Source organism: Ranitomeya imitator, chromosome 3 (assembly GCF_032444005.1).
Source record: "Ranitomeya imitator isolate aRanImi1 chromosome 3, aRanImi1.pri, whole genome shotgun sequence".
Lineage (NCBI taxonomy): Eukaryota > Metazoa > Chordata > Amphibia > Anura > Dendrobatidae > Ranitomeya > Ranitomeya imitator.
The window spans coordinates 15110061-15133662 of record NC_091284.1 but is presented as its reverse complement, the minus strand read 5'-3'; the positions used below and the strand labels follow the sequence as shown (position 1 = coordinate 15133662).

The 23602-nt window shown below is 43.6% G+C and overlaps 1 protein-coding gene across 1 annotated transcript in view; it reads left to right on the top strand.

The window, feature by feature from the left end:
• BOC (BOC cell adhesion associated, oncogene regulated) overlaps nucleotides 1-23602 on the top strand; it is a 75949-nt gene that overhangs the window by 48149 nt on the left and 4198 nt on the right. The window contains exons 3-15 of the mRNA XM_069760526.1: nucleotides 5383-5652; nucleotides 16057-16203; nucleotides 17732-17875; nucleotides 17963-18256; nucleotides 18351-18623; nucleotides 18712-18995; nucleotides 19285-19444; nucleotides 19541-19651; nucleotides 19737-19943; nucleotides 20384-20565; nucleotides 20694-20799; nucleotides 20996-21118; nucleotides 21317-21529. Of these exons, the coding sequence (XP_069616627.1) occupies nucleotides 5383-5652; nucleotides 16057-16203; nucleotides 17732-17875; nucleotides 17963-18256; nucleotides 18351-18623; nucleotides 18712-18995; nucleotides 19285-19444; nucleotides 19541-19651; nucleotides 19737-19943; nucleotides 20384-20565; nucleotides 20694-20799; nucleotides 20996-21118; nucleotides 21317-21529 (2514 nt within the window). The remainder of the gene's footprint in view (nucleotides 1-5382; nucleotides 5653-16056; nucleotides 16204-17731; nucleotides 17876-17962; nucleotides 18257-18350; nucleotides 18624-18711; nucleotides 18996-19284; nucleotides 19445-19540; nucleotides 19652-19736; nucleotides 19944-20383; nucleotides 20566-20693; nucleotides 20800-20995; nucleotides 21119-21316; nucleotides 21530-23602) is intronic.

Below are 23602 nucleotides of genomic sequence, written 5' to 3'. Positions count from 1 at the left end.
AATTACGATATTGATCAACTATTAACGGAGGAGTTTGTGGCTGCTTTCACTACTAGGTTGTTTATTGGTGAACTCACAGTGCATGTATGGTATAATATGGTATGAGCCCCCACATAGCTTCTTAAATATATTATTAGCCCCTGCATCGCCACTTAAATACGATGTGAGCCCCCACATAATCCCCCTTTATACCCATATATAGTATGAGCCCGCACATATCCTCCTATATACAGTATGAGCCCCCACATAGCCTCCTATGCACTGTATGAGCCCAACATAGCCTCCTGTATACAGAAGGAGCCCCCACATTGCTCCTGTATACAGTATGAGCCCCTTCAAAGCCTCCTATATACAGTATGAGCCCCCACATAGCCTCCTATACACAGAATGAGCCACAACATGGCTTCTTAAATACAGTATGAGCCCCCACATAATCCCCCTATATACAGAATAAGCCCCTATATACAATATCAGCCCCTACATAGTCCCCCTATACACTTTTCCCAGGTCTAATCTAGATCTATTTGTGCCCCCAGGCTATGAGAAGTTGTAGATATGTACTTCTCACAGCTGAGAGTTTGTTACAGTTGTGTCCTGTCTGTACAACCCTAATCAGTTTGGACTCTAGAATTTTTGCCTGCACTGGTACATTGTTATTAAAGGGAACCTGTCACCCCCAAAATCGACAATGAGCTAAGCCCACCATCATCAGGGGCTTATCTCCAGCATTCTGGAATGCATTCTGTAATGCTGTAGATAAGCCCCCGATGTATCCTGGAAGATAAGAAAAAGAGGTTAGATTACACTTACCCAGGGGCGGGCAGTCCGATCCGATGGGCGTCGCGGTCCAGGGCCTCCTATCTTCATAGGATGACGTCCTTTTCTTGTCTTCACGCTGCGCGCCCGGCTCAGGCGTACTTTGTCCTGTTATGGGCAGAGCAAAGTACTGCAGTGCGCAGGTGCCGGGCCTCTCTGACCTTTCCCTGCGCACTGCAGTACTTTGCTCTGCCCTCAACAGGGCAAAGTACGCCTGCGCCGGAGCATGAAGACAAGAGGACGTCATCGTAAGAAGATGGGAGGTGCCAGACCGGACCGCAACGCCCATCAGACCGGACCACAGCGGCACCACCCCTGGGTGAGTATAATCTAACCTCTTTTTCTCATCTTTCAGGTTACATTGGGGGCTTATCTACAGCATTACAGAATGCATTACAGAATGCTGGAGATAAGCCCCTGATGCTGGTGGGCTTACCTCATCGTCGATTTTGGGGGTGACAGGTTCTGTTTAAATCAATAGGGAGTATGATCCATATTAACTCATGCTATAAATAGGCAGTAAACCAGTCTGATTCACCAAATCCCTCCAAATAAGGAGTGAACAAAAGGTGACCAGAAAAAGCACACAAAAAACAGCAATTTATGGAAATATCAGTTAACAATCTTTATTAATACAAAGAATTACACACGAAATAAACAATAAAACAGATGCCTCTAATGCGACGGACGCATCAGGCTAGGGACCCTGTTTAACATTTATAGCTGAGATAATGATGAATAATTTAGCAATAAAGACGATAAAAGTGCATCATGAAAATTGAGGCAATAGCATTGATTGCACACTAGTATGAAGAAGTGTGGACAAAACGCGCGTCGGGGTTGAGGGATGTGGCACGGACCCTTCATCTTATCTGAGTAAGTTACATACTAGGGGAATATTACAAGCTGCAGATAGCATTTGTGTTAGCACATTTGGATCAACATGTTAGGCTATGGGTTGAACTAGATGGACTTAAAGTCTGCTTTCAACCTTAAATACTATGTTATTTACTCTGACAAATTTCATATAGTATACAATGTTAGTGTGGGGCTCCCCCTTTTTCATTACTTATCCAGAATAGAGCTCTATAGTTCACGAGGGGTAATAAGTAGTGATGATGAGCGAATATACTCGTTACTCGAGATTTCTCGAGCACGCTCGGGGGTCCTCCGAGTATTTTTTTAGTGCTTGGAGATTTAGTTTTTCTTGCCGCAGCTGAATGATTTACATCTGTTAGCCAGCATATGTACATGTGTGGATTCCCTAGCAGCCAGGCAACCCCCACATGTACGTATGCTGGCTAACAGATGTAAATCATTCAGCTGCGGCCCTAAAAACTAAATCTCCGAGTGCTAAAAAAATACTCTGAGGACCCCCGAGCGTGCTCGAGAAATCTCGAGTAACGAGTATATTCGCTCATCACTAGTAATAAGTATTTAGCTCCTCGCTTACATAATAGGGGTTTTATTAGTACATTGACTGCTTATACTTACTGACTATACCATCATTTGCACAAGCACTTTATAATAAACTAGCAATTTTTGCATTCTTTGAGATGGTTATTCGTATTAGTATGCAATCAATGCTATTGCCTCTATTTTCATGATGCACTTTATCATCTTTATTGCTAAATTTTTCATCATTATCTCAGCTATAGATGTTTAGCAGGGTCCCTAGCCTGATGTGATCTGTTTTACCGTTTATTTTGTGTGTAACTTTTTGTATTAATAAAGATTAATTCATTTTTTCCTTAAATTGCTGTTTTTTTGTGTTTGTTTTTTTTTCTTTTCTGGTCACCTTGTCAGCTCATCTCCTCCTCTGGTTAATATGTCCACCAGGCTGCACGGATCCACTGGGTGAAGGTTGATATGCATCTTTGGACGAATGATCCCAGGAAATCCAAGATTTCTTAAAACATCTATTTATTTCTTCATATTAAAAACAAGTAACAGAAAAAGGTCAGGCAGTTTGGATACACTCATGATTAAAAAAAAGTCATAGGAACCAACATGTTTTGACCCAGGCAGGTCTTAATCATGAGTGTATCCAAACTGCCTGACCTTTTTTGTTACTGGTTTTTAATATGAAGAAATAAATGGATGTTTTAGGCTGTGTGCCCACGTTCAGGATTTTTTTTGTTTTTTATAGCGGTTTTTCTGTGGTTTTTCGCTGCAAAAACGCTAAAAAAAGGCTTACATTAAGCATCCCATATATTTTAATGCATTCTGCAATTTTTGTTCCCATGTTGCTTTTTTTAGAAAAAAAAACGCATCTCGGAAAAAAACGCAGCATGATCATTAATTTTGCGGATTTGCCGCTATATTATTGTATTGGGTAGCACTGGAAAAAAACGTGAAAAAAAACACGAGCAGATTTCTCATCAAGAGAATGCCAAGAGTGTGTAAAGCAGTCATCAAAGCAAAAGGTGGCTACTTTGAAGAACCTAGAATATAAGACATACCGTGTTTCCCCGAAAGTAAGACAGTGTCTTACATTCTTTTACCACTCAAAAGTCCCACTATGTCTTACTTTCGGGGTATGTCTTACATTGGAAAAAAAAAACGCTGCGTTTTTTTTTCCAACGTACAGTTTACTACTAGTGTTGAGCAATACGGTATGTCCGATACTTGAAAGTATCGGTATCGGATAGTATCGGCCGATACCCGAAAAATATCGGATATCGCCGATACCGATACCAATACAAGTCAATGGGACACAAGTATCGGAAGGTATCCCTGGATGGTTCCCAGGATCTGAAGGAGAGGAAACTCTCCTTCAGGCCCTGGGATCCATATTCATGTAAAAAATAAAGAATTAAAATAAAAAATATGGATATACTCACCTCTCCGGCGCTCCTGGACCTTACCGCTGTAACCAGCAGCCTCCGTTCCTAAGAATGAGGAGTTTAGGACCTTCGATGACGTCGCGGCTTGTGATTGGTCGCGTGAGCGCTCATGTGACCGCTCACGCGACCAATCACAAGCCGCGACGTCAGCCGCGACGTCCTCAAAGGTCCTAAACTCCTCATTCTTAGGAACGGAGGCTGCCGGTTACAGCGGTAAGGTCCAGGAGCGCCGGAGAGGTGAGTATATCAATATTTTTTATTTTAATTCTTTATTTTACACATGAATATGGATCCCGATACCGATTCCCGATACCACAAAAGTATTGGAACTCGATATCGGAATGCTCAACACTATTTACTACGTCTTACTTTCGGGGTACGTCTTACATTAGCCGACCCCGCTAAAACCCCCACTACGTCTTACTTTCGGGGGTGTCTTACTATCAGGGAAACACCGTATTTTCAGTTGTTTCACACTTTTTTGTTAAGTATATAATTCTACATGCGGTAATTCATAGTTTTGATGCCTTCAGTGTGAATGTACAATTTTCATACTCATGAAAATACAGAAAAATCTTTAAATGAGGTGTGTCCAAACTTTTGGTCTGTACTGTATGTATCTACGTGACCCCAGACTGTGAGATGTCGCCGGTCTGTAGACGTTTTCTAAATAGGAATTGTCCAATTCACTGACACAAGTTGTTACAACAAATGTGATGAGTTCTTTCTTCTCCATTGACTGTTTTGCATTGGGTGAGATCACTAATGATGATTTCTGCTCTTTCCTGAGGCGTGATGTCACTGACACACAGCAGACATGATGTCACAGTGTAAAGGTTATATCGTCCCCGGGAGATGAGCCGCTAACAGGAGTCGTCTCCATCACATATGGAAGACATTGTGGGATAAGAGGATCAGAAACCGAGTCTAGCGGACAAAGGCGGCTCAGTGCTGTCTGCTCCGGCTGGGCGCGGTGCCATCACCGGGTTAGAGGGCGCTAAATGCGGGTGACGTTTGAAGAGTATTACTAATGCCCAGGATTAATGATGATGTGTATATATAGCCCAGCGGATCATGAGGTCATAGGTAGGAAAAGGCGGTCTGATGGAGGTGTGTAATGGACCCCGGGCGTCAGAAACCAACTAAAGTAGTATTGCCATTCACTGCCCATAGAATTGCATCTAAATATTATCTCTATACAGTGAAATGTATCAGTGCCAAACCGTGCCCATGTAATGCTGCCAAACTGTGCAGAACAATGTCGTCCTGTGCCACAGGAAACTAGAATAAAATATCCTAAAACACACGAAAAATAGTGCCCGGATAATACTGTCACACAGTGAACCCATAAAAGTGCCATCTCGTGCCAAGAGAATATCCTCATGTGGTGCTCACATAATATTGTCACATATATCGCCTAACACAGAGGTGGCTCGGAATGGCAGGTAATCATAAATAGAAATCGTACTCGCCAAATCAAAAGGTCACGTGTCCGTGTAGGTACGTACGTGCAGAGTGAAGTTCAGAGATGTTTTGATGACAGCCGCCACAATTGACAATGCCATACAATGCTCCAATAATACTGCTATATACTAACACTGGTGACGTGATAGAGCCACAAGAAGAGAAATGGTAACGAAAATGCTAATTATTACACATGAATTACCATAAACTCATACTAATATTTTTACATTATCATTTTTTTTTTTTTTTTTTTCAGTCCAAGTCCCACAATTCCTGGTCCAGCCGGTGTCTACGTTCCAGAAATATGGTGGATCAGTCACTCTTAGTTGTGTGGTGGAACCAGCCAGTGCAACCATATCTTGGAGGTTGAATGGAGAGGAGCTTGAAGAATTCCCAGGGATTTTGGTTTTAGGAGGAACCTTGGTGATCACCGGGCTGAATAATGAAACTGCAGGGAGATATCAGTGCATCGTTCATACCTCAGCTGGAGCCATAGCTAGCGTTCCGGCAATTGTCACCCTAGCTAGTGAGTATGACTGTTCATTACACAATGAACGATTGTAACATGGAATGTGAACGCGTTAAGCCCTCATATTGTATTTAACTGCATTCCAATGGGAAACAACCATAGATATCATTTGGGATAATAATTAGATCAAACACAGCCTCTTATCCCTTTTGTCTCAAAGCCTATATGCTGAGCCCACAACTGTTCCAATGGATTGTCTTATTTTATAGTTAATAATGCTCTGTATTGTCACAGTCAGTCAGGGACATTCTAAGCCAAAGGTCGAGGAGCGAACAACACTCTATAAAAATGAACAAGGGGTGAGGTTTGACCCCATTACTATCTCCTTTATAAATTACCTCTTACATGGTTAGTGATGCTGTTTATAGCCACAAAATACAATATCTAAGCCAGAGGTAGAGGAGTGAGCAACGATCTATAATAATTAACATGGGGTGAGGTTTGACCCTATTACTGTCCCCTTTACAAATTACTTCTTGCATGGTCAGTGATGCTCTCTATTGCCACAAACTATAATATCTAAGCCAGAGGTACAGAAGCAATCAACAATTTAAAATACTGAACAGAAGGTGAACTTTTAACCCATTTTCATCCACAATGTGAGGAACATTGTTTGACTGACAATACTGAATGCAAGGATACTAGGAACATATGTTTATAATTGGTGAAATTAATGATCAACAAGTGAGATTTGACCCAATAATCATCCCTGTGTACAGAACAAAGTGCATTGCCAATGGTTCTCTGTATGGCCATCTATAGTAATACCCAAGTCAGAGTTAGAGGTGCAGCACACAGTCTAAAATAATGTACAAGGGATGATGTTTGCTCCAAATTACCATCCCTTGTGGACATCACTGAATTGAATGATACTAAGAACTTGTTTTGCCGATACCATCATGACTATACAAGTAACTATTGGAACAAGCGTCTCATTGCATTGAGGCATGAAAGTAATGTTTTCCAATAGCCTCAACTTGTAGGCCTGAGTAGGACAATCTGCCAGACCTAATAAGCACATTTTTATACTTTCCGTCCTATTAATATTCAGTCATTATTAAACATCATACAGATGTAGGGAAAGTATTAAGGGAGCAGAGGGTCAGGAGCCTGCATGAAGAGTGTTTTGACGTCAGAAGTTCCTCGGAATGCAGATCAGTCTGTGGTTTTCCCCTCCGGCTACGAATGGGTTAGACAAAGGTGATTGAATTTTGACAATTTCATGGATTACAGCTGTGAGACCCTTCCCCAGAGCTCAGGATCAGTAACAATGCTGTATGCAGGTGAACATACCAAGAACTATATCCCCTTGAGATGGAAGTACATAGGGGTGGGGGTTAAAGAGCCCCCTCTGTCATTAATCCCTGAGAGTTTTGGGACTTGGCCCAGGCTAGGAGAGTGGGATAGAGTTTCTGAAAACACATTCCTGAGCAGAATAGGGGTAGTGTTTTTGCTTGAGAGTTGATAAATGAGCATGCAGAGGATGGGTGGGGGGGACATAGTTTTAATGAGAGATATGATTACACAGGAATGGAGGCCTATTTCAGTTAACTCATCCATTACCATGACTCTTGTGTAGATCCAGCACATGTGCACTATATATACTGGAGATATAATGACTATGGTTGTATCCCTTTAAGAATGGAAATGTAGAGTGAGATGAAAATTTGGTAATGTTGCAGTTGATGGGTCTGTGAGTTAGAAACTGTATTGATTATTAGAATGCAAGGCACCCTGATTTGGTTCTACCTTGTTGTCCTAACTGTTATGACATGCTAGAAGTTTGGTAAAACAATATGATCCCTTTAAATGACTTGATCCCACTTTCCCCACATCTTAAAACATTGATCTTTTACATTTATCTTCATACAGAGAGCCCCTTGTAAGGTAGAATAAATGGTCCATGACGGCAACCTTGATGGTTTCTCCTTCTCTTGCATTGTCTACGTCCCCATGGCGGTCCCTTCATAATGACTTGCAAGCTCTGTTTTTCTTTGCTGTGTGCATGGCAGAAATGCCGCCACAGAAGAGATGGAGGCTGAAGGAAACACAAAGAACCATTCTTCCCAGAGTAAGGCCCGTCAACTTACACACCTATCAGGTTTTCGGAGGTTCAGTCTCCAGAGGCCTTAATTAAGATGAATTTTCTTAAGGTATGGTCCAATGTAAATAGCAGTTACAATGACTTTCTTCCTGGCGGCCTGGAATGCAGAACTGTGATGGGGTAACGTCCCTCTATCCGAGGGGTTCAGCTTCTCTGTGTATAAAATATGTTCATATTTACTAGGAAAACTTTGACTTCTGGTCTCGATTAGTCCAGGAGTTACATTACATCACATCGTTCACATAAATGAAGCAATAAATGAGTTTTAAATGAAAGGTCTTTTTGCTTTTGACCATTTTTTTGCAATAATAACATCTGTTGCAATGATGGAGGCAAGATAGTCAAGAATAAAACTTGATTTCTCTGAAGTGAGAGGTACGTGCCCGCGCTGACAATAGGCATTCGTTTCATGGATGCTTTGGGGGGTGCCAGTAAAAGAAGAGGTCTGTGCAGCTCCTCTGGGTGGCGACCAGCTGGGGAGCCCCCTGTCTGTACCTCTGTATGGTTAGGCATGCACATTTTTAACCTCCACCCCCCCCCCCCCCCCCAAAAAAAAAAAAAAAAAAAAATTCTCTATTTAGAATTATAAATATCAAAAGCAATTTAGCGATTGTAGGTTATTTTACATTGTTATATGAAGGCAAGAATGTAAGAGCCAGCAATGAAGGGATTTCTTCCTGCTCTGCTCACATCGGATGAGCCCCTCCCGGGGTCCCGCATCACTGACTCTCTAAGAGAAATTCCTCCGGTCCGGACACTGATAAATGTATCAACGAGACTGGAGGAAGAAAGAGCGAATCCAGGGGGTGATACTGGGACAAAATGACACTCGGGGTACAGGATAATGACACTCGGGGTACAGGATAATGACACTCGGGGTACAGGATAATGACACTGACACTCGGGGTACAGGATAATGACACTCGGGGTACAGGATAATGACACTGACACTCGGGGTACAGGATAATGACACTCGGGGTACAGGATAATGACACTGACACTCGGGGTACAGGATAATGACACTGACACTCGGGGTACAGGATAATGACACTGACACTCGGGGTACAGGATAATGACACTGACACTCGGGGTACAGGATAATGACACTGACACTCGGGGTACAGGATAATGACACTGACACTCGGGGTACAGGATAATGACACTGACACTCGGGGTACAGGATAATGACACTGACACTCGGGGTACAGGATAATGACACTGACACTGGGGGTACAGGATAATGACGCTGACACTGGGGGTACAGGATAATGACGCTGACACTGGGGGTACAGGATAATGACGCTGACACTGGGGGTACAGGATAATGACGCTGACACTAGGGGTACAGGATAATGGCGCTGACACTTGGGGTACAGGATGATGACGCTGACACTGGGGGTTAGGATGATGATGCTGACGCTCAGGGTGCAGGATAATGGCGCTGACACTTGGGGTACAGGATGCTGACGCTCGGCGTGCAGGGACAGGTTTTGGGTACATCTGTGCTGTAGACTCGGACATCTTGTTCCTCTTTAGCTTTGTCTCTCAGATTTTCATCATCGGCTGAAGTTAAAGCCGAAGATTAATTTGTACATTTTTCTCCGGTCAGAAATCTTTTCATTTCCTGTTTCTGGAGTCGCGGATTCTCTTCTGTTTCTCTTGTCGTTTAATAACTTTCCATCCTGGATATTGCAGTGAACACTCAGGACACAATGGAATATTCTCCTTCTTATCTTTATATCATGGAACGTTGAAAATCTGACAATCAATATTTACAAATATTTTGCCTTAACAATTTTTCTTTTGCTACTTTCTGCTCATGATCTTCCATAATTTGGACCCTTCCACTTTACTAGTCGGCGCTCTTCTAGACCTCGAGGAGTTAACTTCTGGCACTATTCGGCTGGGTCCACCCTGTCTTAAAGGATTAATCCATTTTATTTTCCTTCTTGAATTTAAGTGCAGGTGTAAAAAATTCCATTAACGTTAAACATTGGAAGTCATTTTAAGAAATGTTATGAACTCGACCGAGTCTGGCAGCCGGTTCTATGCAATTTTTTTTATTACTTAAAAAAAAAATAGATATTTTTTTTCATGTTTTTCCAGCCTTCTCCATCCATAAAAAATATCTGAATGCTCAAAAGCTCAGTTTGTTCTGGGCTCTGTATTTCGGAAAGGTGGGAGACGAGGGAGGAGGATAATTGCCTTAATCAGATGGTATGAGGCAGCGAGAGATTATCATTAGGAGCACACAAAAAAAAAAAATGCAAAAACATTCTGTACATTGAGGCCTTCTCGTGTAATGAGCAGAACAGGTTCATGTTAATGATCCTCTCATTAAAGTCATTTCCTGGCCCGACCCCGTAATTCACCAATAAGTGGCTCTATTGATTGGTCTCGCTGAAGTCGTAATCACGCTACATCTTCTTCTTCCTGCCTGGAAAAATTCCACCAAGTGATGTTAGAATATAAATATCGGGAGACTCGGAAGAATCATTTTGTAACTTTTCTAGAAGGTTGAAAAAAAAATAAAGCTGTAGAAAAAATGGCAACAATAAGGCATTTAGAAAAGTCAGGAGCCAACACAAGTCACTAAGAAGAAGTCCACTTCACCCTGTGTGGTGCACAAGGGAACGTAAGCTTAATGGCCGGTCGGACTTTCTTAGTGGTCCACTAATGGGAATCCTCAAAAACATTAATAGAAAACAATCCAAAAACTTTGCCGACACATTGGTGAAAATGTTTCAGGGATTTGTGCAGTCCGAGACCTTTGACACTCCCAAAAGGTCCTATTTTAGGTACTATTGTGAAATTTCCATCACTGCAACTCTCGGATGTCTTCTTCTTGAAATGGATAATTTCCGAACCATGACCTTGACGTCTAACTTTTTGTGTTGTTTTCCATGAAACGTCTTCTTACTGGGTAACTGGATTCTGGAAGGGTCCAACATTAACTTCTAAGATCTACAGTAAATTGTTTATCTTTGGATGTATTGTAATTCTTTTTTTTTCTTTCAGAAGCCAAAATCAGATCAATATCTGCTTGGGATTCTGGGGTCTATAGACCATTCGTGGGCTTGTTTGAGAAGAGAATGAGATTGTGAAATTGATTATACTTGGGTCAACTATATGAAATAAAAAAAAAAAAAACAATATGTTTTTTGTTTCAAACCCACCACAAGTTAAATTTGAGCTTGTGGTTGCCGACCAAACAATTCGCCAAATGAGTCTGCGAGTAGGAAACTTTGACCACGGTGTAATCTCTGAAGGACGGATTTAACACATTTTGGTCTTCTGAGATTATTATTTAACAAACTTTGGCTCGATCTTGAGCTATGGCGACTTTATGGATGAATGCTCTGTAGGAAGAGCGATCTTGTGCAAGCCTAGATAGGTTCACCAGGGTCTTCTCCACCGTTATTTTGACCATAACGAGCCATTGTGTTAGAAAACACCAGTGATTGTCTTACCGCTGTCTCTAACATCATGTCCTCCCTCTATCTGAAACTAAACCTGTCAAAAACTGAACTCCTCGTGTTCTCTCCCTCTACTAACCTACCTTTGCCTGACATTGCCATCTCCGTATGCGGTTCCACCATTACTCCAAAGCAACATGCCCGCTGCCTTGGGGTCATCCTTGATTCTGACCTTTCATTCACCCCCTACACCCGATCACTGGCTCGCTCTTCTTACCTGCATCTCAAAAACATTTCTAGAATTCGCCCTTTTCTTACTTTCGACTCTGCAAAAACTCTTACTGTTTCACTTATTCATTCTCGTCTGGACTATTGTAACTCTCTACTAATCGGCCTCCCTCTTGCAAAACTCTCCCCGCTCCAATCTGTCCTGAATGCTGCAGCCAGGATCATATTCCTCACCAACCGTTACACCGATGCCTCTACCCTGTGCCAGTCATTACACTGGCTACCCATCCACTCCAGAATCCAGTACAAAACTACTACCCTCATCCACAAAGCACTCCATGGCTCAGCACCACCCTACATCTCCTCCCTGGTATCAGTCTACCACCCTACCCGTGCCCTCCGCTCCGCTAATGACCTCAGGTTAGCATCCTCAATAATCAGAACCTCCCACTCCCGTCTCCAAGACTTTACACGTGCTGCGCCGATTCTTTGGAATGCACTACCTAGGTTAATACGATTAATCCCCACAGTTTTAAGCGTGTCCTAAAAACTCATTTGTTCAGACTGGCCTACCGCCTCAACGCATTAACCTAACGATCCCTGTGTGGCCTATTTATAATAAAAAAAAAAAAAAAAAAAAGGTTCCTCGCATCATCTTCTCATACACTTTATGCAGTTAATAGCCCTCTGTGTCTGTACTCCTACATACTTAGGCAGGTAACTGGTTCATGCAGCTTTACATGAACACCTGAGCCTTACACTATAGCTGGTCCGAATAACTAAAGCAATTGTTACCATCCACCTCATAGTTTGTAAGCTTGCGAGCAGCAGGGCCCTCACTCCTCTTGGTATCTATTTTGAACTGTGATTTCTGTTATGCTGTAATGTCTATTGTCTGTACAAGTCCCCTCTATAATTTGTAAAGCGCTGCGGAATATGTTGGCGCTATATAAATAAAAATTATTATTATTATTATTATTATTATTGTGTTGCTGGTCTTCTTCTTCCCTTTGTTCCTTCTATTCTTCCTACCATGATGTCCTTCTCCAGTGATTGTTCTCTTCATATGATATGTCCAAAGTAGGCAAGCTGTGCTTGGTGATCCTTGCTTCAAGTGACATGTCTGACTTGATCTGTTCCAAAGTTGATTTGTTCTCCTTGCCATCCGTGGTATTAATAACCTCCTTCTTCAGCACCACATTTCGAAGACATAGGTTCTTCTGCCTTGTTTCTCTATCGTCCAGGTGTTCTAAGAACATCTCTCAGATTCGGGTTATCTGGATGGGGCTGATCGAAGTAGCCCGATTTAAGAAACCTTCACCCCTCTACCCCACTTATTGAAGTTGCCGAATGCTTGTTGTCTGTAGTAGATCTTCTTTTTCCTTCCACCTTCTCGAGAACATTGCTGAGGTTTTCGTTAATACCAGACACTGAGCAAAGAAGCCAAGTACCCAGAATTAACTTTTTTTTTCTTGCACATTTTTCCTTTTCATGTGTCCCGAGTTTCATCTGGGTTTGTTTTTCTGCCCTGAGAAGAGAAAATAATAAAACTAAAACATTAGGAGAGAAAAATGAGAACTTGGAGCTATTATTTTTTATTTGCTTGATTGGAAAGTCAGAAAGTTACATTCCTGCTCGATGATTAAAGGTGAAGTCTGATTACTCTCCAAAGGGGCTTTAATTTTTCCTTAAATGCCTGGATTAAATGCTTCTCTACCAATTTACGTCAATTTCTTGCTTGTTGAGCTGAATGTTTGCTTATTGCCAAATATATATATATTTTTTACTATTTCTCTTGAATATTTCCATTTTTATTAATGTTTCTTTTTCTTCGTGATACAGAAATGCTTTTTGATATATGTGTGATTTTGTGTTGTGAAACCATTTTTAGCTGATCCTCCAGTGAGGGATCTATGGAGACTTCAGGGCTATCGTCCATCATTGGTTCATTTACTGTCAGAAAAAAAAAAAACTCAGTTTGTCCTTTATGGAAAATTTTTGACCTGTTGAGGTTATAGTGGCGCAAATACATTTAGGAGATGAAATTGGTAAATTTGGCTGTAATTTGACACCTGAAACTCCTGCCAACAACCAGAAGAAAAGGACCATAGTGCTTCATATCCATAACTAAAGGACCTCAGAAATTGCTTTGGAAAATGCCCACCAAGGCCAAAGGTGCAACTCTCCGATGCCAAAATCCACAGTTTGATGTAACTCCCCTTTTAAACGCTTTCCAATTGGCAGGAAAAGACTGCGCTGACACCATAGGCGCTCACATGTTTTTAATTTCTCGTTAACTTTTAATTAAGTTTCCTTCACCAGCCCTTCTCCTTTTATTTGATGACCTTTTTCTCAGTTTTTTTTTACTTTCTGGATTTTGAGTGTTTTTGTGTTTTGATCTTTTTCTTTGTATCGTTGTTGTAGAGCGTTGAGTTTTGGGTGATCTGTGGCTTCTCCATCTTCCCAGGAATAGCACCACATCACAGAATCAATCGCAGACAGTTCACAGCTGAACTTTGTTTAATGACCTCAGGGTTGAGTTACAAAAAAACTTCCGAGTCCCATATAGAACCATTCAGAGGAGGAAATGTTTACGACAAAATCTTCAGACAGTAAGAATTCTATCTGAACTATCGATTCATCTCCTGACAACCAAATGAAAAGTTTCTCTAGAACCTCCTGTTTACATCTCAAAACTTCTTTATGGTTATCGTCGTCTTTTTCTTAGCATAATTGTTTTCTTATGATTTGTTCATTGGTGGACAGACGGCCTTGACTTAGTCAAGGCTCCATTTGATTGTTTTATGTATTGTCCTTGAGCTTCTAGGTTCAACGATGTCGATATCTAGGTCATGAAGAATCTTTAACATGGTTCTTCACTCTTCATCCTTAACCATTTTCCTCTTCATTTTGCTTCAATGATTTCGATATCTATCTATGTCATGAAGAACCCCCTGTAACGTTGTTCTTCATTTTTGACAATTTTCCTCTTTTGTGATCTCTTTGAAAGCTTTTTGACAGGGTCATTGCTGTTATTATCTAGGTCATGAAGCACCTTTGAGACGGTTCTTCAAACTTCATCCTTGTCCTTCTGAGACTCTAGTAGTAAGGTTACTAATCAGCATATTTAGATAGATACTTGATGTTGTACGAGAACATCCAACTTTCACAAGACCATCAAGAGATTCGCTTAGAACAAGACCGATGGAGACTATGAGAACTTCGTATCTGAAGACCTGCTCACAAGCTGTGACCACTGTGGTCAAAGATTTCATGGACTAAAGGACTAATATTTTGGCTAGAGCCTCTGAACGGCGTGCCAAGTTCTCACGTCCTTGGTTTGTTTTTGCTGTTTTTTCTCCAGGCTCTGGTCCGATGTTCTGTTTAGTGGAGGATGTAATATGTTTGTTACAATTGACACTGTTCTGCTGTCAGACTAGTAAACACCGGCTTAGCGACATTCCACTCGGAGCTCGATCCCAATGTTTACATTCGATGGGCGGCTGTCGAAGCCTTGATCTCCCGGAGTAACGTCTATCTGTATCTTAAGGACATGCACTCATGTAGACCTCTGAATCTTCTTCTAAACCTTTTATACTGCAGAATTCTTGCACAATTTTCTGATTATTTCTTTCCCCTCCATCTCTTTTCCTTTACAAAGAGAACTTTTGATTTTTTTTTCAGCATTTTTTTTTTAAACATTTAATTGAAAGCAGAAAGTCTCTCTTTTACTTGTGTCGGCGGGTCATGGAGCAATGTGTGTCTAGAATGGAGAAGCCACTAGGGATGTATGAAGCGTATGTTGGCCAGGAGCATTGGCTTCTCTCACTCTCGAGCTCGTTGGCCTTGCTTCTCGCCTGCTTTCTGTCCAGGCACAGGAAGGAGAAAAAAGAGAACTCAGCTGCCAGTTCAAGGGAGGGAGAAAGGGGTTGGATGTGACTGGAAGGGGAGACTGTTAAATTGGGGACCCGGCCAATGATGACATAAAAAAAAAAACCCCTGAGTGTCTGAGATGTGTATAGGGGCCTTGGAGAACAGGCCTGTGATTGATGGGAGCTGGCTGATGGGCCCGAGCCTGGAATGTGCACTGGGAGATTGCTAGAAAAACAGTTCCTAATGGATTTCTCAAATGTACCGGTATGAAGCCTGGGCCAGAAACCAAAGCCAGTTTAGCCCGATTTTTCCATTCTACAGAAACAGAGGCCCTCCTAGCCCCTCCTTGCAAGATTAACTACTTGTTGTCCCAAGTTTCCTTCTGGAAACCCCTAATAGATGGCGACTACAGCCTGTTTTAATTTGTGACGTCGTCAATATATCCAGATTTTTACAAAAATATTCTCATGAAATTGATGGTGATTAAATATAATTCCAGACACGCAGTACAGACTGACACAGAGGAGAAGCAGCAGAGAGGAGGCAGATTGTAAAAAAAAGTTGAGAAAAAGTTTTGAAATTGTTGTGAAATTAGTAAAACAATGAGAAGATTGTTATTATACAGTTTGATTAAAAAAAGGATACTAAGTAACAAGAGAAGGGACGATGTTACTGACGCGCGGGGCTCTCTGCGCTGGAGCTTCATACATATTCTGTATTCTCCCCTCTACAGACCGCGACATGGACTAATTATAATATTCTCTCATTGTGTTTTTACAGATCTGCAGGATTTTAAGTTTGACACTCAACACGACATCGAAGTGGATGAAGGAAACACGGCGGTCATCGCCTGTAACGTGCCGGAGAGTCACCCCAAGGCGCAAGTGCGGTACAGCGTCAAGCAGGAATGGCTGGAGACATCCAGAGGTAGAGAAGGGAGCCGGCTTTTGGAGTATCTAAGTCTCCATCTGCCAGGCTGTGTATCTAATCCTATAATGTGTGATATAGTCTGCTGAGCCGTGTATCTAATCCTCTGACTGAGCCATGTATCTAAGGCTACTTTCACACTTCCGTCGGTACGGGGCTGTCGCCATGCGTCGGCCCGACGGACGTTGTAAAATTAAATGAACAACGGGGGCAGCGGGTGCAGTTTTTCAACGCATCCGCTGCCCCATTGTAATGTCCGAGGAGGAGGGGGCAGAGTTTCGGTCGTGCATGCACAGTCGGAAATGGCAGACACGTCGCACGTTACATGGAACTTTTTTTGTGCCGACGGCCCGCCAAAACACAACGCATCCGTCGCACAACGGATGCGACGTGTGGCCATACGTCGATAATGCATGTCTATGGAGAAAAAACACATCTTGCGGGCAACTTTGCAGGATGCGTTTTTTCTCCAAAATGACGCATTGCGACGGACGTCACATGACGCTAGTGTGAAAGTAGCCTAAGCCTCATGCGAGATACGTCCTTGTGTTCTTGGCCGGGTGTCAGTTCAGCTCGTCTCGGCCCTGCAGCTCAGGACACACCTCATCTGCGGTGAACATGTCCGGAGCTGCAGCCGCTGCGGGCCTGACAATCCTCGCTGATTTGGAAAGTCATAATACTGGAAGAGGAGAAACGTTTGTCTCCAGGTGACGGAGCCGCCCCAGGCTGCACTGCGTTCTGCTCTGCCTGCAGTACCCTAGAGCGCAACCTGTCAGATCCGCTCAGACTTAACCCTTTCACCACCTATATAAAGAGGGAATGACGCGGCTCTGCCTCCCTCTTGGCTGTGGGTTCGCCCATAATTGAGCGATGAGATTACATACCGTCCCCTGTAGTCTACTGAGCATGAGCAGGCGTTAAGAGGTTAACCTGACAGTCGATGCCGGGATTAGGAGGACACGGACTGGCGGTATCAGGTCTCGGAGTGTCAGCCTTTCTTAAGCTTCTGGTGTCAAATAATAATTAAATAATAATCCCCCAGGCGGCACAGACAATGTGATCCTTACCTGCTGTCACTTCACACCGACGCCGTCCAGGGGTGCGGAAAAACAATATACAGGAAAAGGGTAGAGATGGCAGCATAAACGGGCACAGAACAAGTCATACTGGGGATTGGTTATATACTAGATAATATATGATGCCCTGTCCGGAGTCTCGCCTTATGATAATGAAGTATGGCGTACAATCAAAGAGGACAGCATGTTCGCAAAAGTCAAAGCTTGCCCGTGAAAAAAATTAATATCCATGTGTTATGAGACTCCTCTCAGCTCTGTTTAATGACTAAGTGGCTCCTAGTGGGTGGGTTTTATATTTCCAGGTCCTTTATTGGTGCTTTGTGTGCTTTGATAGGACATTGAATGAATGTGGTGGTGCCAGGTCTTGTGATGTCAGTAGGATCTGGGCCCCCATCCTGTTTTCAAGTCTTGAATGTTGGGTTGACTTGTTCATACATTCCTTGTGCCTGCAGATAACTACCTTATCATGCCCTCGGGGAACCTACAAATAGTGAACGCTACCCAGGACGATGAGGGAACGTACAAGTGTGCGGCGTACAACCCAGTGACTCAGGAGGTGAAGACATCGGTGTCCAGTGAACGACTTCGTGTTCGACGTAAGTGAAGATGACGAATCAATGAGAAATTTCAGAACCCTAGTTTTGCTCTGTTCTAATGTTCATTATGTCCATTACTGACTCTAGGTTCAACAGCGGAAGCCGCCCGTATCATATACCCTCCGGTGGCGCAAACCATCATTGTCACGAAAGGACAGAGCCTCATTCTTGAGTGTGTAGCAGGTGGCATGCCACCACCCAAAGTCTCTTGGGCAAAAGATGGAGCCGAAGTCAGTGGTCAAAACAAGACTCGTTTCTTGCTCACCAACCTCCTCATAGAGGCCACCAGTGAGAAGGATTCTGGGACCTACACCTGCACGGCCACAAATGGGATCGGAGATGGAGGTTCGGCCTTCATCTTCTATAACGTACAAGTTTTTGGTGAGTTTCTAGATCAGTGCAGCTTGGGGATTGTGACCACACTTGGTTCAAGGACCATGATATTTCATGATGTTCCATAATATTTTTCCTTTAGAACCACCAGAAGTCGATATGGAGAGCTCCCAGCAGATGGTCACCTGGGGTCAAAGTGCAAAGTTCACGTGCAATGTCAGGGGTAATCCTCAACCCTCAGTGGTTTGGTTGAGAAATGCCATGCCGCTTTTACCTAGTTCAAGGCACAAGATTTCCAGGAGGATCCTACGGGTGACCAGCGTGGGGCCGGAAGATGATGGTATCTATCAGTGTGTAGCCGAGAATGAGGTTGGGAGTGCCCAGACATTGACTTTCCTAATGACCTCAAGGACAGGTGAGAAATATTTGTGTGGTCCTAAAATTTGACAGGTTGGTGAAAGGTCTTCAATCATAATAATCTCCCTGCTATGTTTTATATCCAGGAGCTCTACCAAACCTGGCATCGGAAAGGGACACTTTTCCTCCAACTGCACTTCCGATCCCGGATGACAAACATCTGCTCTTAAAGGCTCAGTTGAAACCAAGACTTCCCACCCCAGGGTTACCGGTGCCATGTTTGCTTGACAAGACCACTGTCTTCCAGCCTGAAGCTCCAATCATCCTCAGCTCCCCTCGGACCTCGAAGACAGATTACTATGAACTGACTTGGAAACCACGTCACAATGGCGGCGCTCCGATTCTGTTCTATACCATCAAACACCGCAAGGTAAGCAGAGAGGGATGAATTCAGCCACCTCATCTGATACTTATACAATACAAGGGGTGAATGGATTTGCCAAATTTATAACTTTTGGTTTTATAAAACAACTGGTGATGGTTTTAGTGGATCGTAACCTTTGAACCCCACCTCATTAATAAAACAAAGGTGTAGAGGAACCTGGCACAGCTCCATGCCCTCACCCTGGTCCCTTCAAAAGTTCTACTGAACGGTTGGGGTCACCAGAGCAGATCTTGTCTTCATATTTCCCATCTGACATTTCCATACTTTGCACCAGGTGGTCAATGCCACAGATGAATGGACGGTGTCCCGTGTTCCTGGAACGCAGCATCGGCAAATACTCACCAAATTGGACCCTGGCAGCTTGTATGAAGTGGAGATGGCAGCATATAACTGCGCTGGGGAAGGACAGACGGCCATGATGACCTTTCGGACAGGTGACTTGCCCTGATTTTTGGTGCTTATCGCCAAATTTTTAGTGAAACTGTGGTCATGAAATAATAATTGATTTTTTTTTTTTTTTTAATTTGTAGGTCGACGTCCAAAACCAGAGATCATTGCCAGTAAAGAGGTTCAAATCCAGAAGGATGATCCTGGGACAAGCACCGTCAGCAGCATCCAGCCCGACAACAACCGGCTATCCCGTAAGTAAACTGATAAATGACGATGAGTCTTGGCCAATAACAAAATCAATGTGGAACAATGGAGCAATTTCCATTCTGATTACAGCTCCTGAGGCTCCGGACCGACCCACTATCTCCATGGCTTCAGAGACGTCCGTGTTTGTGACGTGGATCCCGAGAGGCAATGGTGGATTCCCCATTCAGTCTTTCCGAGTAGAGTATAAGAAGCTGAAGCAGCCTGGAGACTGGATCCTGGCCACCAGTGATATCCCGCCATCCCGGCTGTCCGTGGAAATATCAGAGCTTGAGAAAGGTAAGGGAGGCATGCACGTTTTTGCAGTAGGTGACAAAGTCTTGAAGGTTTATAGGGTGACGCCCGAACTGAGCAGCCTCTATGGACTGAACTCCTACAGTGACGATCATATTGACCTGCTTGGAAACACTGTGAACCTCTCCCTACCCGTCGACATTGCCGGCGTTCTTCTGATCGCCCGGTGTGACGTCATGCATGTATTGCACCTCAACCATGAAATCACAGCGAGGAGGTTTTCAGGGCTCCCTTCTACTGACCACGGGCTGCTGACATCACCATTAGACCAGGGCCTTGTTGCGTTTCGGGGATACGAAGAGATTTCCAGTGGAAATTTTGGAAAATCTTTCAATTTTTTTTGACATTGTCATCATCCTACCTTGGCCATATTACATGATGAAGCTACCAGGTGTCTTATTGTCTTGATTATTTTCCTTCTTCAGGAACCGGCTACAGATTCAGGGTGAGGGCACTGAATATCTTAGGAGAAAGTCAGCCTAGTGCGCCCTCCAAGCCCTACATGGTGTCGGGGTACAGCAACCGCAACTACGAGCGTCCGGTCACCGGACCGTATATCACTTTCACTGAAGCCGTCAACGAGACCACCATTATGCTGAAATGGGTGGTAAGTGTCCTGCCCGGTTGTGATGGGGGGGTGGGGTGCACACGTGTGCTGCTCCCTAGTTTCATATAATGAAGACTATAACTCTCATCATCTATGTAGTCATAGTCTAGTCTTTCTTCTTTCTGTAGTACTTCCCGGCGAGTAACAACAACACCCCCATTCACGGCTTCTACATCTATTATCGCCCCACGGACAGCGACAATGACAGCGACTACAAGAAGGACATGGTGGAAGGTGAGTGGCGATTTCCTCCACTGCCCACACGTACCACCAGATCTGTCGCGGGATCACTCTGTATGTTATACCGTGATGCTAGTATTCTCCATTAGGGGCGCTGTTTTCTTGCTCCCATGGTTTTACTGTACATTTATACGCCTCTCTTATGTCCATCTGTACATTTACACCTGCAAATGTCACTCCCTCATTCCAGGTGACCGTTACTGGCACTCCATCACCGATCTTCAGCCCGAAACCTCCTATGATATCAAGATGCAATGTTATAATAAGGGTGGCGAGAGCGAGTTCAGTAACGTCATGATCTGCGAAACTAAAGGTAATTATGGCATCCGGTATTACCCTCAGTGGAAAGTGAGGCACCATGTACCTCGTGCCTCACTGACATGACTGACTACTAACAGGCCAGATAATATGGAATGATTTGTAATGGAGGGCACCAATAGTGGGATCCATCCTAGGGTGCCGGCTCTGGTATCGGTGAGAGTCATCATCAACTAGTTCTCTTTACTTACAGCTCGGAAGTCTTCTACTCAAGGAGGTCGTCAACCGCTGCCTGCCGTGCCATCACCGCAGCTGCCACCCAACAGAAATGGGCCTCTTGGAACCGCCACGGTGGCGAGATCCAGTGACTTGCCGTATCTGATTGTGGGGGTAGTTCTGGGCTCCATAGTTCTTTTGATTGTCGCTTTCACCCCTATCTGCCTGTGGAGGGCGCTGTCCAAGCAAAGTAAGTGTCTGCAGGGTCACATTCAAAATGTTACATTTCTAGAATCTTGTATGTACCGACTGGTCTGATTTGTAGATACGAAAGATCTAGAACATGTGGATATAAGCGCTAAAGGGCATACGGAGGAGATATGAAAGTTTTTGAGAATGTTATTTGGATATGGACGGTTTAGAGCATGTCGGGTGGATAAGAATGTTCAGGATCGTGCTGGGTGAATAGGAACACATTGGATCATGTTTGGATATGAACGTTCTGAATATTGATGAGGAAATGTGCTGGGATAAGGTGATATCTGAAGATGCTCTGGTGCTAACCAAGTGTCTTCGGAATGCTCGAATAATATGTTAGAGTCCCCACGGCTGCATGTCTCATGGTGTTAGACAGCCAAAACATATGCCGGGATTGTATAACAAACGGGCAATCCCTGCATGTATCGTGGCTAACAGATAGGCACCAGAGCATTTTCAGGTAACACCTTATGCCAGCACGACCACTCATCACTAGTTCTGAATCATCTTGGGTGAATATGAAAATTCCTGAGCATGGTGGGTGGATAGGGATGTCCTGCAGTGTGATGGGTGGACAAACAGTGGGGGAAAAAAAAGTATTTAGTCAGCCACCAATTGTGCAAGTTCTCCCACTTAAAAAGATGAGAGAGGCATGTAATTGACATAATAGGTAGACCATAACTATGAGCGTCACAATGAGAAAACAAATCCAGAAAATCACCTTGTCTGATTTGTCAAGATTTATTTTGTAAATTATGGTGGAAAATAAGTATTTGGTCACCTAAAAACATGCAAGATCTCTGGCTCTCACAGACCTGTAACTTCTTCTTTGAGAGGCTCCTCTGTCCTCCACTCATTACCTGTAGTAAGGGCACCTGTTTGAACTTGTTATCAGTATAAAAGACACCTGTCCACAGCCTCAGTCACACGCCAAACTTCACTATGGTGAAGACCAAAGAGCTGTCGAAGGACACCAGAAACAAAATTGTAGCCCTGCACCAGGCTGGGAAGACTGAATCTGCAATAGGCAAGCAGCTTGGTGTGATGAAATAGACTGTGGTAGGAATAATAAGAAAATGGAAGAGATACAAGACCACTGATAATCTCCCTCGAACTGGGGCTCCACGCAAGATCTCACCCCATGGGGTCAAAATGATCACAAGAACGGTGAGCAGAAATTCCAGAACCACGCGGGGGACCTAATGAATGACCTGCATAGAGCTGGGACCACCGTAAGAAAGGCTACCGCTACCGTCAGTACCACACTACACCGCCAGGGACTCAGATCCTGCACTGCCAGACGTGTCCCCCTGCTTAAGCCAGTACATGTCCGGGCCCGTCTGAAGTTTGCTAGAGAGCAATTGAATTATCCAGAAGAGTATTGGGAGAATGTCATATGGTCTGATAAAACCAAAGTAGAACTGTTTGGTAGAAACAAAACTGGTCGTATTTGGAAACAGAATGCTGAGTTGCATCCAAAGAACACCATACCTACTGTGAAGCATGGGGGTGGCAACATCATTCTTTGGGGCTGTTTCTCTGCAAAGGGACCAGGACGACTGATCCGTGTACATGAAAGAATGAATGGGGCCATGTATCGTGAGATTTTGAGTGCAAACCTCCTTCCATCAGCAAGGGCATTGAAGATGAAACGTGGATGGATCTTTCAGCATAATAATGATCCCAAGCACACCGCCAGGGCAGCGGAGTGGCTTCTTAAAAAGCATATGAAGGTCCTGGAGTGGCCTAGCCAGTCTCCAGATCTCAACTCCAGAGAAAACCTTTGGAGGGAGTTGAAAGTCCGTGTTGCCCAGTGACAGGCCCAACACATCACTGCTCTAGAGGAGATCTGCATGGAGGAATGGGCCAACATACCACCAACAGTGTGCGCCAACCGTGTGAAGACCTACAGAAAATGTCTGACCTCTGTCATTGCCAACAAAGGAAATATAACAAAATATTGAGATGAACTTTTGTTAATGACCAAATACTTATTTTCCACCATAATTTGCAAAATAAATCTTCCCAAATCAGACAAGGTGATTTCCTGGATTTGTTTTCTCAT